At 44.1% G+C, this 17367-nt stretch overlaps 2 protein-coding genes across 2 annotated transcripts in view; one reads left to right on the top strand and one right to left on the bottom strand.

The window, feature by feature from the left end:
* The window catches only part of LOC143766334 (uncharacterized), a 617908-nt gene that overhangs the window by 84656 nt on the left and 515885 nt on the right, over window positions 1–17367 (bottom strand).
* Window positions 1–17367, top strand: part of LOC143766330 (uncharacterized) — a 1024462-nt gene that overhangs the window by 642235 nt on the left and 364860 nt on the right. The window contains exon 1 of one of the 2 annotated variants that reach the window (XM_077253923.1): window positions 12233–12408. The exons of the other annotated variant lie outside the window; for it this stretch is intronic. Within the exon in view, the coding sequence (XP_077110038.1) occupies window positions 12313–12408 (96 nt within the window). The 5' untranslated portion in view covers window positions 12233–12312. Of the gene's footprint in view, window positions 1–12232; window positions 12409–17367 lie in introns of those variants that run through there. 2 annotated transcript variants of the gene reach the window in all.

The raw sequence follows: 17367 nt of genomic DNA, 5'->3' as shown, positions 1-17367 counted from the left end.
GAACACTATGGTGAGCAGCTACTGAAGTTTGACACAAAAACCTAGTGTACAACTAACTCACATTACTGCACTGCAGTAAATATGGCCTGAATCTGTTGACATGTGTGTGATGTATCCTCTCCTCCCCTTCTGGGTGTTTGCTAAGGGATAAGAGAGAATGCGATCTAGGATCACAGTTTGGAGCCATTTTGTTGGTGACTGCAAAGTTATACTAACAAGTAGATGGTCACCGAGGATGGCAGGCAGCAAGGATTCTGTTAGTTGGTGCAGCTCGCTGTATCATACTCACACGCTGATGCTCACACTTTGACGCTCACACTCACATGCTGACACTCAAACTCACACGTGCACACTCAGCCCGACATTGCCATTACTAAGCCGATAAGTAATCACAAACACACACAAACCTACGCACACATTGTCACCAGCCTATGTAGGAGCATTATAGAACGAACAAACATAGGCTGTAACCAGACAGCAACTGTTCATTTTAAAGAAAAAAAAATGTGTGGGCTCCCTCGTAATTTTAGTAACCAGCAGAGGGAAAGCCGATGGCTGGGGCAGATGTTAATAGCCTTAGAAGGAGGTAATACCAATGGAGCTTCTCAGGCTATTAATATCAGCTCACAGCTGTATACATAGCCTTTACTGGCTATCAGGGCCGGTTTTAGGCAAAGTGGGGCCCTAGGCAAAAGTTTAAAATGGGGCCCCAAATACTAACATATTGCACATCACACAGAAATATTAAAAAGATCTAATGTTAAAAATAATAAAAAAACAAAAAACCTGCTATTCTCACCTTCCGTCGTCCGCCAATGCGCACGCGGCTGCCGCCAGCTTCCGTTCCCAGAGATGCATTGCAAAATTACCCAGAAGACTTAGCGGTCTTGCAAGACCGCTAAGTCATCTGGGTAATTTCGCAGTGCATCTCTGGGAACGGAAGCTGGCGGCAGCCGCGTGCGCATTGGGACAGCTTCGCTGGACACCGGAGGTGAGTAACTATTTTTTATTTTAATTATTTTTTTAACATGGATATGGTGCCCACACTGATATATACTACGTGGGCTATGTTATATACTGCGTGGCTGCTATATACTACGTGGCCAGTGTTATATACTGCATGGGCACTGTTATATACTGCGTGGCCTGTGTTATATACTGCGTGGTCTGTGCTATATATTACGTGGGCTGTGTTATATACTGCGTGGCTGCTGTATACTATGTGGGCAGTGTTATATACTACGTGGGCTGTGTTATATACTGCATGGCCACTGTTATATACTGCGTGGCCTGTATTATATACTGCGTGGGCTGTGTTATATACTGCGTGGCCTGTGTTATATACTGCGTGGCCTGTGCTATATATTACGTGGGCTGTGTTATATACTGCGTGGCCTGTGTTATATACTGCGTGGCCTGTTATATACTGCGTAGGCTGTGCTATACATTACGTGGGCTGTGTTATATACTACGTGGCTGTGCTATATACTACATGGCCTGTGCTATATATTATGTGGCTGCTATATACACACATACATATTCTAACGCATCGGGCCACCATCTAATAGATTACATAACCACGATATGTCTGGTATCTGCTCTACATATACTGTACAAACATACACATATACCGTACATACATACAGATACACATATAAATACAGTATATGCAAACACATACATATACCATACATACACACAGATACACATGCATATACCGTACATTCACACACATACTGTACATACATATACCGTACATACACATATACACATACATCTTCCGTACATACATATACATGCATATACCTTACATGCATACACACATACCGTACATGCATAATATACACATACACGTACTGTACATACACACACATACTGTACATACACACATACAGTTATATACACATATTATATACCCATACCGTACATACATATACCATACATACACACAAATACACATAAATACAGTATACCGTACATACATACACATACCGTACATAGATATACCGTGCATACACACAGATACACACATATACCGTACATACAGATACACATACATGTACCGTACATACACACAGTATATACACATATAGTAAACATACCGCACACACATATACATGCACATACTGTATGTACATGCACATAAACATACATATATACCATATATAGATACAAATTTATTGCACATACAGATACACATATACTGTACATACATACACATACTATACATGCATACACACAGCCATACAAATATACCATACATACACACGTATACCGTACATACATACACAGATACACCACATACACAGATGCACACATACATACATACATACATACACATACACACATATACATACACACATACTAATCTGTGATATCAGCTCACAGGTGATCAGATGAGCCATGGATGAGGTCACATAGTTCAGCTGGAGAGGGCTGGAGAACCCACTACTGTGGGGGATGGGGCACAGAGCAGGCAGGACTGATATCAGCCCCCTGGTGCTGCTGTGCTGTCCCGTGCAGTGAGCCTCCTCCCCCATCTCTTCTCTGTGAGGAGACGCTGCAGCCTGCTCCGATTAGAACAGTGGAGGAAGCAGAAGACACACTGTAAGTCCTGCTCGTCCTCCACTGATGTCTCTATATGCTGTGCAGCCGGGGCCCCTGACTGTAGGTGAGTACTCACCATTGGGACGCGCCATGCAGGGGGACAGACAGCAGCCAGTGAGCACTCTCCTCAGTCTAGTGAGGAAAGCGTTCATTGGCTAGATTCTCTCCCTGCATGACACACCCCCTTTTTGATCTCCTGCACTTCGCGCCCCGCTCTCTCTCCTGCACTCGGTGTTCCATGATTACAGGAGGGAGTGAGAAGGGCCCGATCCTGCATGATACCGGGCCTGCCTGCAGGGGCCCCCCTCCCCCTCTGGGCCCCAGAGCAGTGATCAGCAGTATGTCCACCATTGGCTGGGGGCCCCTAGGGCAGCGGGGGCCCTAGGCAGCTGCCTAGTCTGCCTGCCCTGCTGGCTGTTAAAATGGAGGATCCCATCAAAAAATTACATGGGGTCCCGCTATTAATGACCAGCAAAGGCTATGCAGACAGCTGTGGGCTGATAGTATTAGCCTAGAAAGGGGCCATGGATATTAGCCTCCCCAGGCTAAAACCATTAGCTCTCAGCCGCCCCAGAAAAGGCGCATCTATAAGATGCGCCAATTCTGGCGCTTACCCTTGCTCCTCCCACTTGCCCTGTAGCTATGTGGGGTTCATATTTGTGGGGTTGCTGTCACCTTTGTATTGTCAAATGACATCAAGCTCACAGGTTAGTAATGGAGAAGGGTCTATAAGACACCTCTCCATTACTAATCCTATAGTTACAGTTAGGTCCATATATATTTGGACAGAGACAACATTTTTCTAATTTTGGTTACAGACATTACCACAATGAATTTTAAGCAAAACAGTTCAGATGCAGTTGAAGTTCAGACTTTCAGCTTTCATTTGAGGGTATCCACAGTAAAATTGGATGAAGGGTTTAGGAGTTTCAGCTCTTTAACATGTGCCACCCTGTTTTTAAAGGGACCAAAAGTAATTGGACAATTGACTCCAAGGCTATTTCATGGACAGCTGTGGGCAATCCCTTTGTTATGTAATTCTCAATTAAGCAGATAAAAGGCCAGGAGTTGATTTCAGGTGTGGTGCTTGCATTGGGAAGGTTTTGCTGTGAAGTAAACATGCGGTCAAAGGAGCTCTCCGTGCAGGTGAAACAAGCCATCCTTAAGCTGCGAAAACAGAAAAAACCCATCCGAGAAATTGCTACCATATTAAGAGTGGCAAAATCTACAGTTTGGTACATCCTGAGAAAGAAAGAAAGCACTGGTGAACTCATCAATGAAAAAAGACCTGGGCGCCCACGGAAGACAACAGTGGTGGATGACCGCAGAATAATCTCCATGGTGTAGAGAAACCCCTTCACAACAGCCAGCCAAGTGACCAACACTCTCCAGGAGGTCGGCGTATCCATATCCAAATCTACCATAAAGAGAAGACTGCATGAAAGTAAATACAGAGGGTTCACTGCATGGTGTAAGCCACTCATAAGCATCAAGAATAAAAAGGCTAGACTGGACTTTGCTATAAAACATCTAAAAAAGCCAGAACAGTTCTGGAAGAACATTCTTTGGACAGATGAAACCAAGATCAACCTCTACCAGAATGATGGAAAGAGAAAAGTATGGCGAAGGCGTGGTACAGCTCATGATCCAAAGCATACCACATCGTCTGTAAAACACGGCGGAGGCAGTGTGATGGCTTGGGCATGCATGGCTGCCAGTGGCACTGGGTCACTAGTGTTTATTGATGATGTGACACAGGACAGAAGCAGCCGAATGAATTCTGAGGTTAGCAGAGACATACTGTGTGCTCAGATCCAGCCAAATGCAGCCAAACTGATTGGTCGTCGTTTCATACTACAGATGGACAATGACCCAAAACATAAATTCAAAGCAATCCAGGAGCAAAGAAGTGGAATATTCTTGAATGGCTAAGTCAGTCACCTGATCTCAACCCAATTGAGCATGCATTTTATTTTTAATTATTGAATCTGTCCAATTACTTTTGGTCCCTTTAAAAACAGGGTGGCATGTGTTAAGGAGCTGAAACCCCTAAAATCTTCATCCAATTTTAATGTGGACACCCTCAAATGAAAGCTGAAAGTCTGAACTTCAACTGCATCTGAATTGTTTTGTTTAAAATTCATTGTGGTAATGTCTATAATCAAAATTAGAAAAAGGTTGTCTCTGTCCAAATATATATGGACCTAACTGTATATGGTAAATAAACACACAGCCAGAATAAAGTCCTTTATTTGAAATAATCACACAGACTCCTTTAATAATCTTAAAGGGAACCTGTCACCTGAATTTGGCGGGACAGGTTTGCGGTCATATGGGCGGGGTTTTCGGGTGTTTGATTCACCCTTTCCTTACCCGCTGGCTGCATGCTGGCCGCAATCTTGCCTTGCGCAGGCGTGTACTACGGAGCACACAGCATGAACTTCAATCCAATATTGCGGCCCGCATGCAGCCAGCGGGTAAGGAAAGGGTGAATCAAACACCTGAAAACCCCGCCCATATGACCACAAACCTGTCCTGCCAAATTCAGGTGACAGGTTCCCTTTAAACTAGGTCTAATAGTACAGGAGAAAATCATAGGATCTCACAAAACGTAACATGTAATTCTAAACATGTGATTTATGTGATAACCTGTGTCTGTGGTCTACAATATGTGCATTGTACCACCCAGACCCTGAGAGCACACATGAATGGCCACACACATAATGTAAAAAATGTTTTTTAAAAACAAAGTCTTTCTAGACATATAGTGATGAAACACAATAAAAACTTTGATTTGGGCAAAAGTCACACCACTGGAACAAATCAATATAGAGTCACTAAATTGAAAAAAGACCCTGAATGCTAAAGAATCACCCGAAGAAGGCTACAACAGCCGAAACACATTGTGTATATAGTTTTTATCAGTTTGAATAAAAAATTTTTTTTACCTACAAGCAAACTGAAATTTCTGTACCTTGATTTCTCCCTAATTCTTCTCCATACCATCTGGTCTGGGCCTGCCAAGTACAACGGCAGCATGCGGTCTGCAGAGTTGGGATATACAGTGAAGGGAATTGTTCCCTTGCTGATTTTGTATGTTTTCTCACTGACAAAGACATGAACAGTCTATAGTTTTAAGAGTAGGTTAATTTTAACATTGATAGAATATAAAAAATAAAATCCATAAAATCACATTGTATAAATGATATAAATTTATTTGCATCTTGCAGTGAGAAATAAGTATTTGATCCCCTGCCAACAATTAAGGGTTCCAGCTCCTACAGACTAGTTAGACACTTCTAATCAACTTGCAACTTGCATTAAAGACAGCTGTCTTACATAGTCACCTTTATAAAAGACTCCTGTTCACAGACTGAATTAATCAGTCAGACTCTAACCTCTGCAACATGGGCAAGACCAAAGAACTTTATAAGGATGTCAGGGACAAGATCATAGACCTGCATAAAGCTGGAATGGGCTACAAAACCGTGAGTAAGACGCTGAGTGAAAAGGAGACAACTGTTGGTGCAATAGTAAGAAAATGTAAGAAATACAAAATGACTGCGAATCAACATTGATCTGGGACCCCATGCAAAATCTCCCCTCGTGGGGTATTCTTGATCATGAGGAAGGTGAAAGATCAGCCTAAAACTACACGGGGGAACTTGTTAATTATCTCAAGGCAGCTGGGACCACAGTCACCAAGAAAACCATTGGTAACACATTACATCGTAAAGATTTAAAATCCTGCAGTGCCGGCAAGGCCCCCTTGCTCAAGAAGGCACATGTGCAATCCCATCTGAAGTTTGCCAATGAACACCTGGATGATTCTGTGAGTGATTGGGTCAATAATGTGCTGTGATCAGATGAGACAAAAATTTAGCTCTTTGGCATTAATGCTACTTGCTGTGTTTGGAGGAAGAGAAATGCTGCGTATGACCCACAGAACACCGTCTCCACTGTCAAGCATGGAGGTAGAAACATTATTTTTTGCTAGTGTTTCTCTGTTAAGGGCACAGGACTACTTCACTGCATCAATGGGAAAATAAATGGAGCCATGTACCGTAAAATCCTGAGTGACAACTTCCTTCCCTTCGCCAGGACATTAAAAATGGATCATGGCTGGGTCTTCCAGCAAGACAATGACCCAAAACATACAGCCAAGGCAAAAAAGGAGTTGCTCAAAAAGAAGCACATTAAGGTCATGGAGTGGCCTAGCCAGTCTCCAGACCTTAATCCCATAGAAAACTCATGGAGGGAGTTGAAACTCCGAGTTGCCAAGCAACAGCCTCAAAATCTTCATGATTTAGAGTCATTGAACAATGGAAGTTTGCTTAATATGTTGAATGACGATTGTGGGCCCTGTGACTTGTTGACTTGCAAAAGAGAGGAGTAAAAACTATTGTGAGGCAGTGAATGGTGGTACCTGTAGGGGTCGCTGTATGTTCCCCCCCAAGGGGCGCACGGAGGTGTACTGAGGTCATGAGAGGGCATTGCAGTCAGAGGCATAGCTGTGGTTGCAATGCAGACCAAAGTGAGTATATGTCTTGGACATGCTGGTTGTCCAACACAGATTTAGGGAAAACCTGCTCTCGGCTTTTGTATTTTGAAACAGACTACAGATGGTAGTGGTACAGTCCGATTCATTCCTCGCCTAGTTGCTAGTTAAAAACCCTGCAGTATAGAGTTTGGGTGTGTCAAGGCCAGAGTCAGCTGCTGTGTGTTAAGCCCCCGTCTCACATAGCGAGATCGCTAGCGAGATCGCTGCTGAGTCACTAGTTTTGTGACGCAACAGCGACCTCAGTAGCGATCTCGCTATGTGTGACACGTACCAGCGATCAGGCCCCTGCTGCGAGATCGCTGGTCGTGTCGGAATGGCCTGGACCTTTTTTTGGTCGTTGAGGTCCCGCTGACATCGCTGAATCGGTGTGTGTGACACCGATCCAGCGATGTCTTCACTGGTAACCAGGGTAAACATCGGGTTACTAAGCGTAGGGCCGCGCTTAGTAACCCGATGTTTACCCTGGTTACCAGCGTAAATGTAAAAAAAAACAAACAGTACATACTCACATTCTGATGTCCGTCAGGTCCCTTGCCGTCTGCTTCCTGCTCTGACTGAGATCCGGCCGTACAGTGAGAGCAGAGTGCAGCAGTGACGTCACCGCTGCGCTCTGCTCTCACTGTACGGCGGCTCAGTCAGAGCAGGAAGCAGACTGCCAGGGACCTGACGGACACCGAAAGACGAGTATGTACTGTTTGTTTTTTTGGTAACCAGGGTAAACATCGGGTTACTAAGCGCGGCCCTGCGCTTAGTAACCCGATGTTTACCCTCGTTACCCGGGTGCTGCAGGGGGACTTCGGCATCGTTGAAGACAGTTTCAACGATGCCGAAGTCGTTCCCCTGATCGTTGGTCGCTGGAGAGAGCTGTCTGTGTGACAGCTCCCCAGCGACCACACAGCGACTTACCAACGATCACGGCCAGGTCGTATCGCTGGTCGTGATCGTTGGTAAATCGCTATGTGAGACGGGGCCTTTAGAGTGCAGAGCAGTCAGCTTTGCAGAGCTCAAACTGTGTGAGGCAGCACAGACAAGCGGAGCCAAGCAGCCAAGGGAGCTGAGAGGTCTGGCACCCTCAGCGTTCACAGCGGTATAGTCGTCCACGGCAACAAGTCCAGTCAAGGAGGAGGACTGGCATAGTTATTGACTGCAAACTGGAGTTTATTGTTTCCGGCTGCGATCCAGAGGATATCAGGTACTGTGTAATGCTGTGAGTAAAGAGACAATAAGACGGCGGTGCAGTCGCCCACGGCAATCGGTCAGAGGTGGACTGGCATGTTTAGCGACTAATCCATAGGATATATGCCCAGCTGCGATCCGGAGGATATCGTGTGCTGTGTTTATATTAGTTGGATATTAATGCTGTGAAGTAAACACCTTAAAGAGACTTTTTGTTTGGAACTTTTGCTGGGTCAATGCCTCATCACTGCATAAGATTTCTACCGCTGCACTACACAAATTGATTAAATTGTCAAACAATGCAAGTTAATCTAATCACATCTTCCTCTTGACGTCTGGATGCTGGCTTGAAGGACAACAGTTGTTAGCTATATAAGTGGGATATGCTTCTAACAAGATTCATCCAGATAGGCAAGAGATACAGAGATCCAAACAACCTGTGACTCTTTACAAAATCACACCCAGAAATACTACAGGATAGCTGCAAAATCACGGCTCATCACAAGGGACACAGATTTGACATTCTACAGGATGCCAGCTTAGGGAACCACGGCCCCAGCTGAAAGAATACAGATCTGCTCCATTGACCATCGCTCCATCACTGAAACATGGATACGTTTGGCAAAGTCATGATTTGGACCCACCGGTCACCTGCCCTGTACCTCACTGGACTGTCAGCTTCCTAAGCTTGTCGTTGACCATCGCTCCATCACTAGTGTTGAGCGATACCGTCCGATACTTGAAAGTATCGGTATCGGATAGTATCGGCCGATACCCGAAAAATATCGGATATCGCCAATACCGATACCCGATACCAATGCATTTCAATGGGACGCAAAGTATCGGAATGGTTCCCAGGGTCTGAAGGAGAGGAAACTCTCCTTCAGGCCCTGGGATCCATATTCATGTGTAAAATAAAGAATTAAAATAAAAAATATGGATATACTCACCTCTCCGGTGGCCCCTGGATCTTACCGCTGTAACCGGGAGCCTCCGTTTCTAAGAATGAGCGCGTGAAGGGCCTTCGATGACGTCGCAGCTTCTGATTGGTCGCGTGACCGCTCATGTGACCGCTCACGCGACCAATCAGAAGCCGCGACGTCAGCCGCGACGTCACCGAAGGTCCTTCACGGGCTCATTCTTAGGAACGAAGGCTCCCGGTTACAGCGGTAAGTTCCAGGGGCCGCCGGAGAGGTGAGTATATGGATATATATAGATATACTCACCTCTCCGGTGGCCCCTGGACCTTACCGCTGTAACCGGGAGCCTCCGTTCCTAAGAATGAGCCCGTGAAGGACCTTCAGTGACGTCGCGGCTGATGTCGCGGCTTCTGATTGGTCGTGTGAGCGGTCACATGAGCGGTCACGCGACCAATCAGAAGCCGCGACGTCATTGAAGGCCCTTCACACGCTCATTCTTAGGAACGGAGTCTCCCGGTTACAGCGGTAAGATCCAGGGGCCACCGGAGAGGTGAGTATATCCATATTTTTTATTTTAATTCTTTATTTTACACATGAATATGGTTCCGATACCACAAAAGTATCGGAACTCGGTATCGGAATTCCGATACCGCAAATATCGGCCGATACCCGATACTTGCGGTATCGGAATGCTCAACACTATCCATCACTGAAACATGGATACGTTTGGCAAAGTCATGATTTGGACCCACCGGTCACCTGCCCTGTACCTCACTGGACTGTCAGCTTCCTAAGCTTGTCGTTACCTCCTCTATGTGCGTGCCACAGGTTAGGATAGTTGGCCTTGTAAGCTCTGAAGTCACAGTTGCTCTTGTCCTAGTGAGTCAGCAGAAGGGTGAGACTCTGTAATTTTGCACCATCCTGGGTATTTTTCTGGGACAGTTCTGTGTGTTATTTACCTGTTTTTTTGGTTCAATAAAGTATTGCTACTCTGTTTTTCCTCACCCTGTGTTGTCTGAGTAGCGTTATGCCCATGGTAAAAGGAGAGCGGGAATTCGGTGGGATGATCCCTAGTTCATATGGTTTTGGCTATTGGACCAGGGCACCCACTGAACTCCCATGTCTCCACAATGTGTCTTTTGCTTTTTGCATGTTTTTTCTTTTTACAATAATCGTTGGTGCCAATTTACTCTCGAAACATTTAAATACCTTTTTTGTGTGTGTTAGGTGTCGAACTACAGTCGCTGCACAGGGGGAATTTCGAGCCACCTCCGCTGCGGTCTCCCATTCTTCTTCAGCCGCAGTGGAGCCTACTCAGCAGAGATATCGGTCCCAGCATCTGGCTCAGGCAGATACTGTGCGCTTGGTTACTGCTGATCTTCCAGGCTCAGCCATTGTAACCAGCACTGTTCTGTGATGAGCAGATGCTCCTGGGACTAAGTCCTGCTTTTCCGCTACTGAGCATGCCCAAGGGACAACCTCTCATTGGAGGTCGGGGGTCACATGCTCCGGTCCTGAAACAGTTCCTATTGGACCACTAGGAAGCTCCTGGAGAGCTTTCTCTATAAAAGGTTTGCATGGTGGCATGGCCATGCGCTAGTATCAACCTATGTTTATGAACTTAGCTACCTTGTGGTCTATGTCTGCATGTGCTCAGGGTCGGCTGTATAGCCACTAGAATTCCGGCACCTCCGTAGAGGAGTTCGTGTGTGTGAATTTAGGGCTGGCGTATAGCCACTAGAATTCCGGCACCTCCCGAAAGGAGTTGTTTGTGTGCTGATGCTGACTGTATGACCACTGTATGCTATCTACTCTGTTAGTGAGCTGTGATCCTCTGTGAAGTTAACAGGGCACAGCGTTATCCTAATCCCGGCGACTCTGTGAAGCAACAGAGTTCACTCCTATACAGACCGGGTGACGGAACCCCTGTCTATTCAGGCGTTGCACCGCCATATAGTGCCGCCATTTACTAGCAGCAGGTTCCACTCCTGCACTGTGGACCCCGGGCTGCAAACGCACCTATATTATCTTAATATTTACTCAGTGCTTTCTGCCAGCCCTAACAGTGTGTTTTTCTTCTAATATAGGAAAGCCTAAGGCCAGAAATATACCCCGTAAAACACTGTACATGGAGACTTTGGAATCAAATAATTTCTGTCTACAATGTTTGTGCAATTAAAAAAGCATTTATAAAAGCCTCAAACGTTTGTGTGTGAATCAGACATGAGATCAAACGTGATAGAAGATTACAGTGCGGGGAATATGGGAAACCTTCATATAGACGGCCGGTGGGGATGGAATCAGTGACGGACTCTGGACAAATATGTTTCTAGAGCCATAGTAGAAGATGAAGATGTCGTCCTCATCATGAAGTAGTTATTTCTCCTGTCACGTGTAATGAATATCTCCTGCAGTATTGCTAATGCCGATTCCAGTGTCGGTAAATGAGACGAGAATTAGCGTTATGGAAGATGAGTCTATGAAAAACGTATTCAGCTGCCGACTCCGAAGAAGAGACTGCATGTTGTCTGTGGCCTAAATATATAGGTTTTATTAGTAGATGTAAAGAAGAAAACTAAATACTGTAAAATAATAAATCTCATATGTTTCCTTATTATCTCCAGTAATTGTATTATTACACAGGATTTTCATGATGTTACATCGGCTCATCTTCTTCTCATTCAGGTCTCTACAATATCAAATCCTCTCAGTGAAGATCTTCTATATAACAGAATTTTCCTTATTTACAAATCAGAGATGGATATGGACAGAGACAAGATGGCGGAGAAAATATTACACCTCACCATAGAGATCCTCTTCCATCTTACTGGAGAGGTGAGAGATTCTGATGACGTCACATTACATCATTCTTATCTATGGGAATAACAGATGGACAGAACTGGAGAGATGAGGACTCTGGAAATGTCTGTAGTGAGATTTATTAATGTGTCTCTCCATAACCAGGATTACACAGTAGTGAAGAAGACCTCTATTGAGCGCTGTAAGGACCCTGTGTCTGACGGATGGGGAAGACCCCTGAGCCTGATCATGGGTCCTCCACCTCACCCCCTGATACATGAGGACAACAATGACCAAAAGCTCCTAGAACTCACCTACAAGATGATTGAGCTGCTGACTGGAGAGGTGACACTGCTGGGAATACTGGGACATTATACAGTAACGCTGTGAAGGGATCGGGGGGATGACGGTATCATTGTATGTCTCAGGTTCCTATAAGGTGTCAAGATGTCGCTGTCTATTTCTCCATGGAGGAGTGGGAGTATTTAGAAGGACACAGAGATCTGTACAAAGACGTCATGATGGAGGTTCACCAGCCTGTCACATCACCAGGTAATAGACAAAGTAAAATTACAGCATACATAGAATGTGCTGATAAGTTAGAAAATCACTTGAAAAAAATTATTATGATGGGCCTGTAAGAGAAAGTGGAGGGTAATAATGTTGTTGGCTCCCTAGAGCCCTGATATATTATTGGATGAATCTTCCTTTTCTCCCTTCATGTGTTGGCATGGCTCGATCCCTGGTTTCGTGGATTCACTGCACATCATAAATTCCATTATGTTTTCCATCCTAAGGAATTCAGATTACTACACAATCTCCTGAAATGGTGATCATTAACACTTTTTCTACTCTTACATACAGTACAGACCAAAAGTTTGGACACACCTTCTCATTTAAAGATTTTTCTGTATTTTCATGACTATGAAAATTGTAAATTCACACTGAAGGTATCAAAACTATGAATTAACACATGTGGAATTATGTACTTAACAAAAAAGTGTGAAACAACTGAAATTATGTCTTATATTCTAGGTTCTTCAAAGTAGCCACCTTTTGCTTTGATGACTGCTTTGCACACTCTTGGCATTCTCTTGATGAGCTTCAAAAGGTAGTCACCGGGAATGGTTTTCACTTCACAGGTGTGCCCTGTCAGGTTTAATAAGTCGGATTTCTTGCCTTATAAATGGGGTTGGGACCATCAGTTGTGTTGTGCAGAAGTCTGGTGAATACACCGCTGATAGTCCTACTGAACAGACTGTTAGAATTTGTATTATGGCAAGAAAAAGGGAACTAAGTAAAGAAAAATGAGTGGCTATCATTACTTTAAGAAATGAAGGTCAGTCAGTCCGAAAAATTGGGAAAACTTTGAAAGTGTCCCTAATTGCAGTGGCAAAAACCATCAAGCTCTACAGCAACTGTTAAGAGGAGACTTTTTGCAGCAGGCCTTCATGGTAAAATAGCTGTTAGTAAACCACTGCTATGGACAGGCAACAAGCAGAAGAGACTTGTTTGGGCTAAAGAACACAAGGAATGGACATTAGACCAGTGGAAATCTGTGCTTTGGTCTGATGAGTCCAAATTTGAGATCTTTGGTTCCAACCACCGTGTCTTAATGCGACGCAGAAAAGGATGGACTCTACATGCCTGGTTCCCACCTTGAAGCATGGAGGAGGAGGTGTGATGGTGTGGGGGTGCTTTGCTGGTGACACTGTTGGGGATTTATTCAAAATTGAAGGCATACTGAACCAGCATGGCTACCACAGCATCTTGCAGCGGCATGCTATTCCATCCGGTTTGCGTTTAGTTGGACCATCATTTATTTTTCAACAGGACAATGACCCCAAACACACCTCCAGGCTGTGTAAGGACTATTTGACCAAGAAGGAGAGTGATGGGGTGCTACGCCAGATGACCTGGACTCCACAGTCACCAGACCTGAACCCAATCGAGATGGTTTGGGGTTAGCTTGACCGCAGAGTGAAGGCAAAAGGGCCAACAAGTGCTAAGCATCTCTGGGAACTCCTTCAAGATTGTTAGAAGACAATTCCCCGTGACTACCTCTTGAAGCTCATCGAGAGAATGCCAAGAGTGTGCAAAGCAGTCATCAAAGCAAAAGGTGGCTACTTTGAAGAACCTAGAATATAAGACATAATTTCAGTTGTTTCACACTTTTTTGTTAAGTGTATAATTCCACATGTGTTAATTCATAGTTTTGATGCCCTCAGTGTGAGACTAGCGACTTTTACGGACGTATGAGAGGTGCAGAAAATACGGATTGCATATGGTACAATGATTCTCTATGTCCCAGCTCCTATCTGCCGTATTTTACTGATCTGTATTTTACGGTCTTGTACGGCCATAGAAAATCGCAGCATGCCGCGTTTGTCACCGTATTGCCAAAAAAAATCACCAATGAAAGTCTATGGGGGGCAAGGAAAATACGGATTACACACGGACCAGCAGTGTGACTTGCGAGAAATACGCAGCGGTGTTCTATAGAGAAGCCAGTAATTCAATTGCCGGCTTTTTCTTTCTCCTTTACAAACCCGACATGATATGAGACATGGTTTACATACAGTAAATCATCTCATATCCCTTTTTTTTTTTTGCATATTCCGCACTACTAATGTTACTAGTGTGTATATGCCAAATTTGGGCGCTGTAGCTTGTAAAATAAAGGGTTAAATCGCGGAAAAGATTGGCGTGGGCTCCCGCGCAATTTTCTCCGCCAGAGTGGTAAAGCCAGTGACTGAGGGCTGATATTAATAGCCTAGAGAGGGTCCATAGTTATTGGCCCTCCCCTGGCTAAAAACATCTGCCGCCAGCCACCCCAGAAAAGGCACATCTGGAAGATGCGCCTATTCTGGCACTTGGCCACTCTCTTCCCACTCCCGTGTAGCAGTGGGATATGGGGTAATGAAGGGTTAATGTCACCTTGCTATTGTAAGGTGACATTAAGCCAGATTAATAATGGAGAGGCGTCAATTACGATACCTATCCATTATTAATCCAATAGTACGAAATGGTTAATAAAACACACACATTATTTAAAAGTATTTTAATGAAATAAAGACACAGGGTGTTTTAATATTTTATTCTACTGGTAATCCACCTGAAGACCCTCGTTCTGTAAAAAAGGTAAAATAAAAAATCAACAAGATCCCATACCTTCCGTCGTTCAGTCAGTCCCACGATGTAAATCCATCTGAAGGGGTTAAATCATTTTACAGCCAGGAGCTCTGCTAATGCAGTCGCTCCTGTCTGTAAAATGTTGTGAATGAATGTAATGCAGGGGAATGTCCTGTAGTTACCTTGAGTCGCGGTTATGCGCCCTCTGCTGGATGTCCTCATATGAACTCGAGCCTGGGAAAAGTTCCCACGCTCGAGTTCATATGAGGCTGGATGTCCTCATATGAACTCGAGCATGGGAAAAGTTCCTACGGTCGAGTTCATATGAGGACATCCTGCAGAGGGCGCATCACCAGAGACCAACAAGGTCAGAGACCAACAAGGTGATAACCCAAATCCTCATTGCTCCCACTTATCTGCAACCAGGCGCCATTTGAATCTGATGTCAGAAGACACGGATGACCCCATATGCCTCCTGAGGAACTACATCGGGGAGGGAAACGCGTCGAGGCGATACATTATTACAGATAAGTGGGAGCAATGAGGATTTGGGTTATCACCTTGTTGGTCTCTGACTTTTTTCAGTTGGGCATATATACATCTGCAATATACAGATAAACTAGACCATTTTTTTTCTGGTGTTATCAGTCTACTGATGATTAGTTCCCCAAGTGGGGTATAAACTAATTGGTATCGGTTTTTGTGGAGTACAGTGCAACACCTAATTAAGATGTGGGGTTTGTGCGATTATGCTGAGATGAAATTGTAAAACTGTATGATATATGAAAAAGGTCTCAGTAGAGTTGGAAAGGACTCTGGAAAATTGAGAGACATCGCAATAACACATTAATTATAATACACAAAGATATTTCCAAAAAATATCTAACCAGGGGACATCTAAAAGCATGGTGAGATGACACTGTATAAAGTATATAGTATTGAATTGGTCTGTTAAGGGGCTGCAAATCAATAAAACCTCAGGAAAGAGATACTGCAGGATCTTGTTAAATGAGGTTGGAGTGATATTTGGAGTTAATACACTGGGCAGCCCCATTTCTGTTATATATTATGTGCCCATAGTTTTTTATATGATCTGGTATCTCCTGTTAACAAATTTTGGTTCTGGACAAGTTTAGATCTCGGATTGGGATAGCTCTCGTTATAAGAGGATCAATACTCCAGGGTACCAATAGAGACTGTTAGGGATACTTAGGGTGAGCCACCGTTGAGCAGGGGCGCCACATTGCGATCAAGGAGGTGCCAACCTCCGCTGACAGGCAGGGATCACCCTAGGGATTTGCTGGATGTATATACGTGGTCATATAAGGACCTTATGTACCAGATCATTCTTTTTCATTTCTGCACTAGATTCAATGTGGTTATGGTGTTCTGCAATTATTTATCCCTATAGGTTTGTGTAAGGTTGAATACCTGTATGAGTACGGGATTCTAGGGTTGAGGTACTATTTAGGTATCCCCCATTGGTGTGTACATTAGGGTTTATTAGGGATAAAAGGGTAAGCCGCCGAGGAGCGGGGGCGCCATATTGCGTTCAAGAGGGTGCCAACCTCCGCAGGTAGGTAGGGATTAGTAAGGGACGGGTAGGATACAATAGGGACACCCATAACCCTCCCTCCCCCTACCATTCCATGTGAGTGTATTTAGTGTAATATTTTTGCCTGGTGTTAAAGTTTTAGGACATTGTTGCATTTTAATAATTTAATAAAATAGAGATTTTATGGTATTAGTTTTGTTTGTTGTAAGACGTGGTTTATACTAATCCAGACATATAGCTAGTATACTTTTTTCTCTTATATTATATAGGTCTTGCCATCCTGCAAGAGGTGGTCATTAGCTTCATATGGTTAGATCTTTTACTGGGACTCCGGCCAAATAACAATTTCTTTTACTATTTAAATATTAATGGTTTTCATCCACTTCAGTTCATGAAGAGGTGACAGTGCTTTTCCCCTTTACAGGGTACACTTAATCTACAAGGGACATACAGTATATACTCAAAGAAGATCCGTATATTTTAAAAGGAAGGCATTATATGTAAAGTCTTTGTTTATACCGTAGGGTGTCTCGTATTAAAGCGAAAAAATGCAATTTGCCTCCAATTGTAGCAAAATTTTATCCAAGTCACCATTTCTAGGGCCCAAAATGATGTGT

The sequence above is a fragment of the Ranitomeya variabilis genome, chromosome 4 (assembly GCF_051348905.1).
Source record: "Ranitomeya variabilis isolate aRanVar5 chromosome 4, aRanVar5.hap1, whole genome shotgun sequence".
Taxonomy (NCBI): Eukaryota; Metazoa; Chordata; class Amphibia; order Anura; family Dendrobatidae; genus Ranitomeya; species Ranitomeya variabilis.
This window is presented reverse-complemented; position numbering and strand designations above follow the sequence as displayed.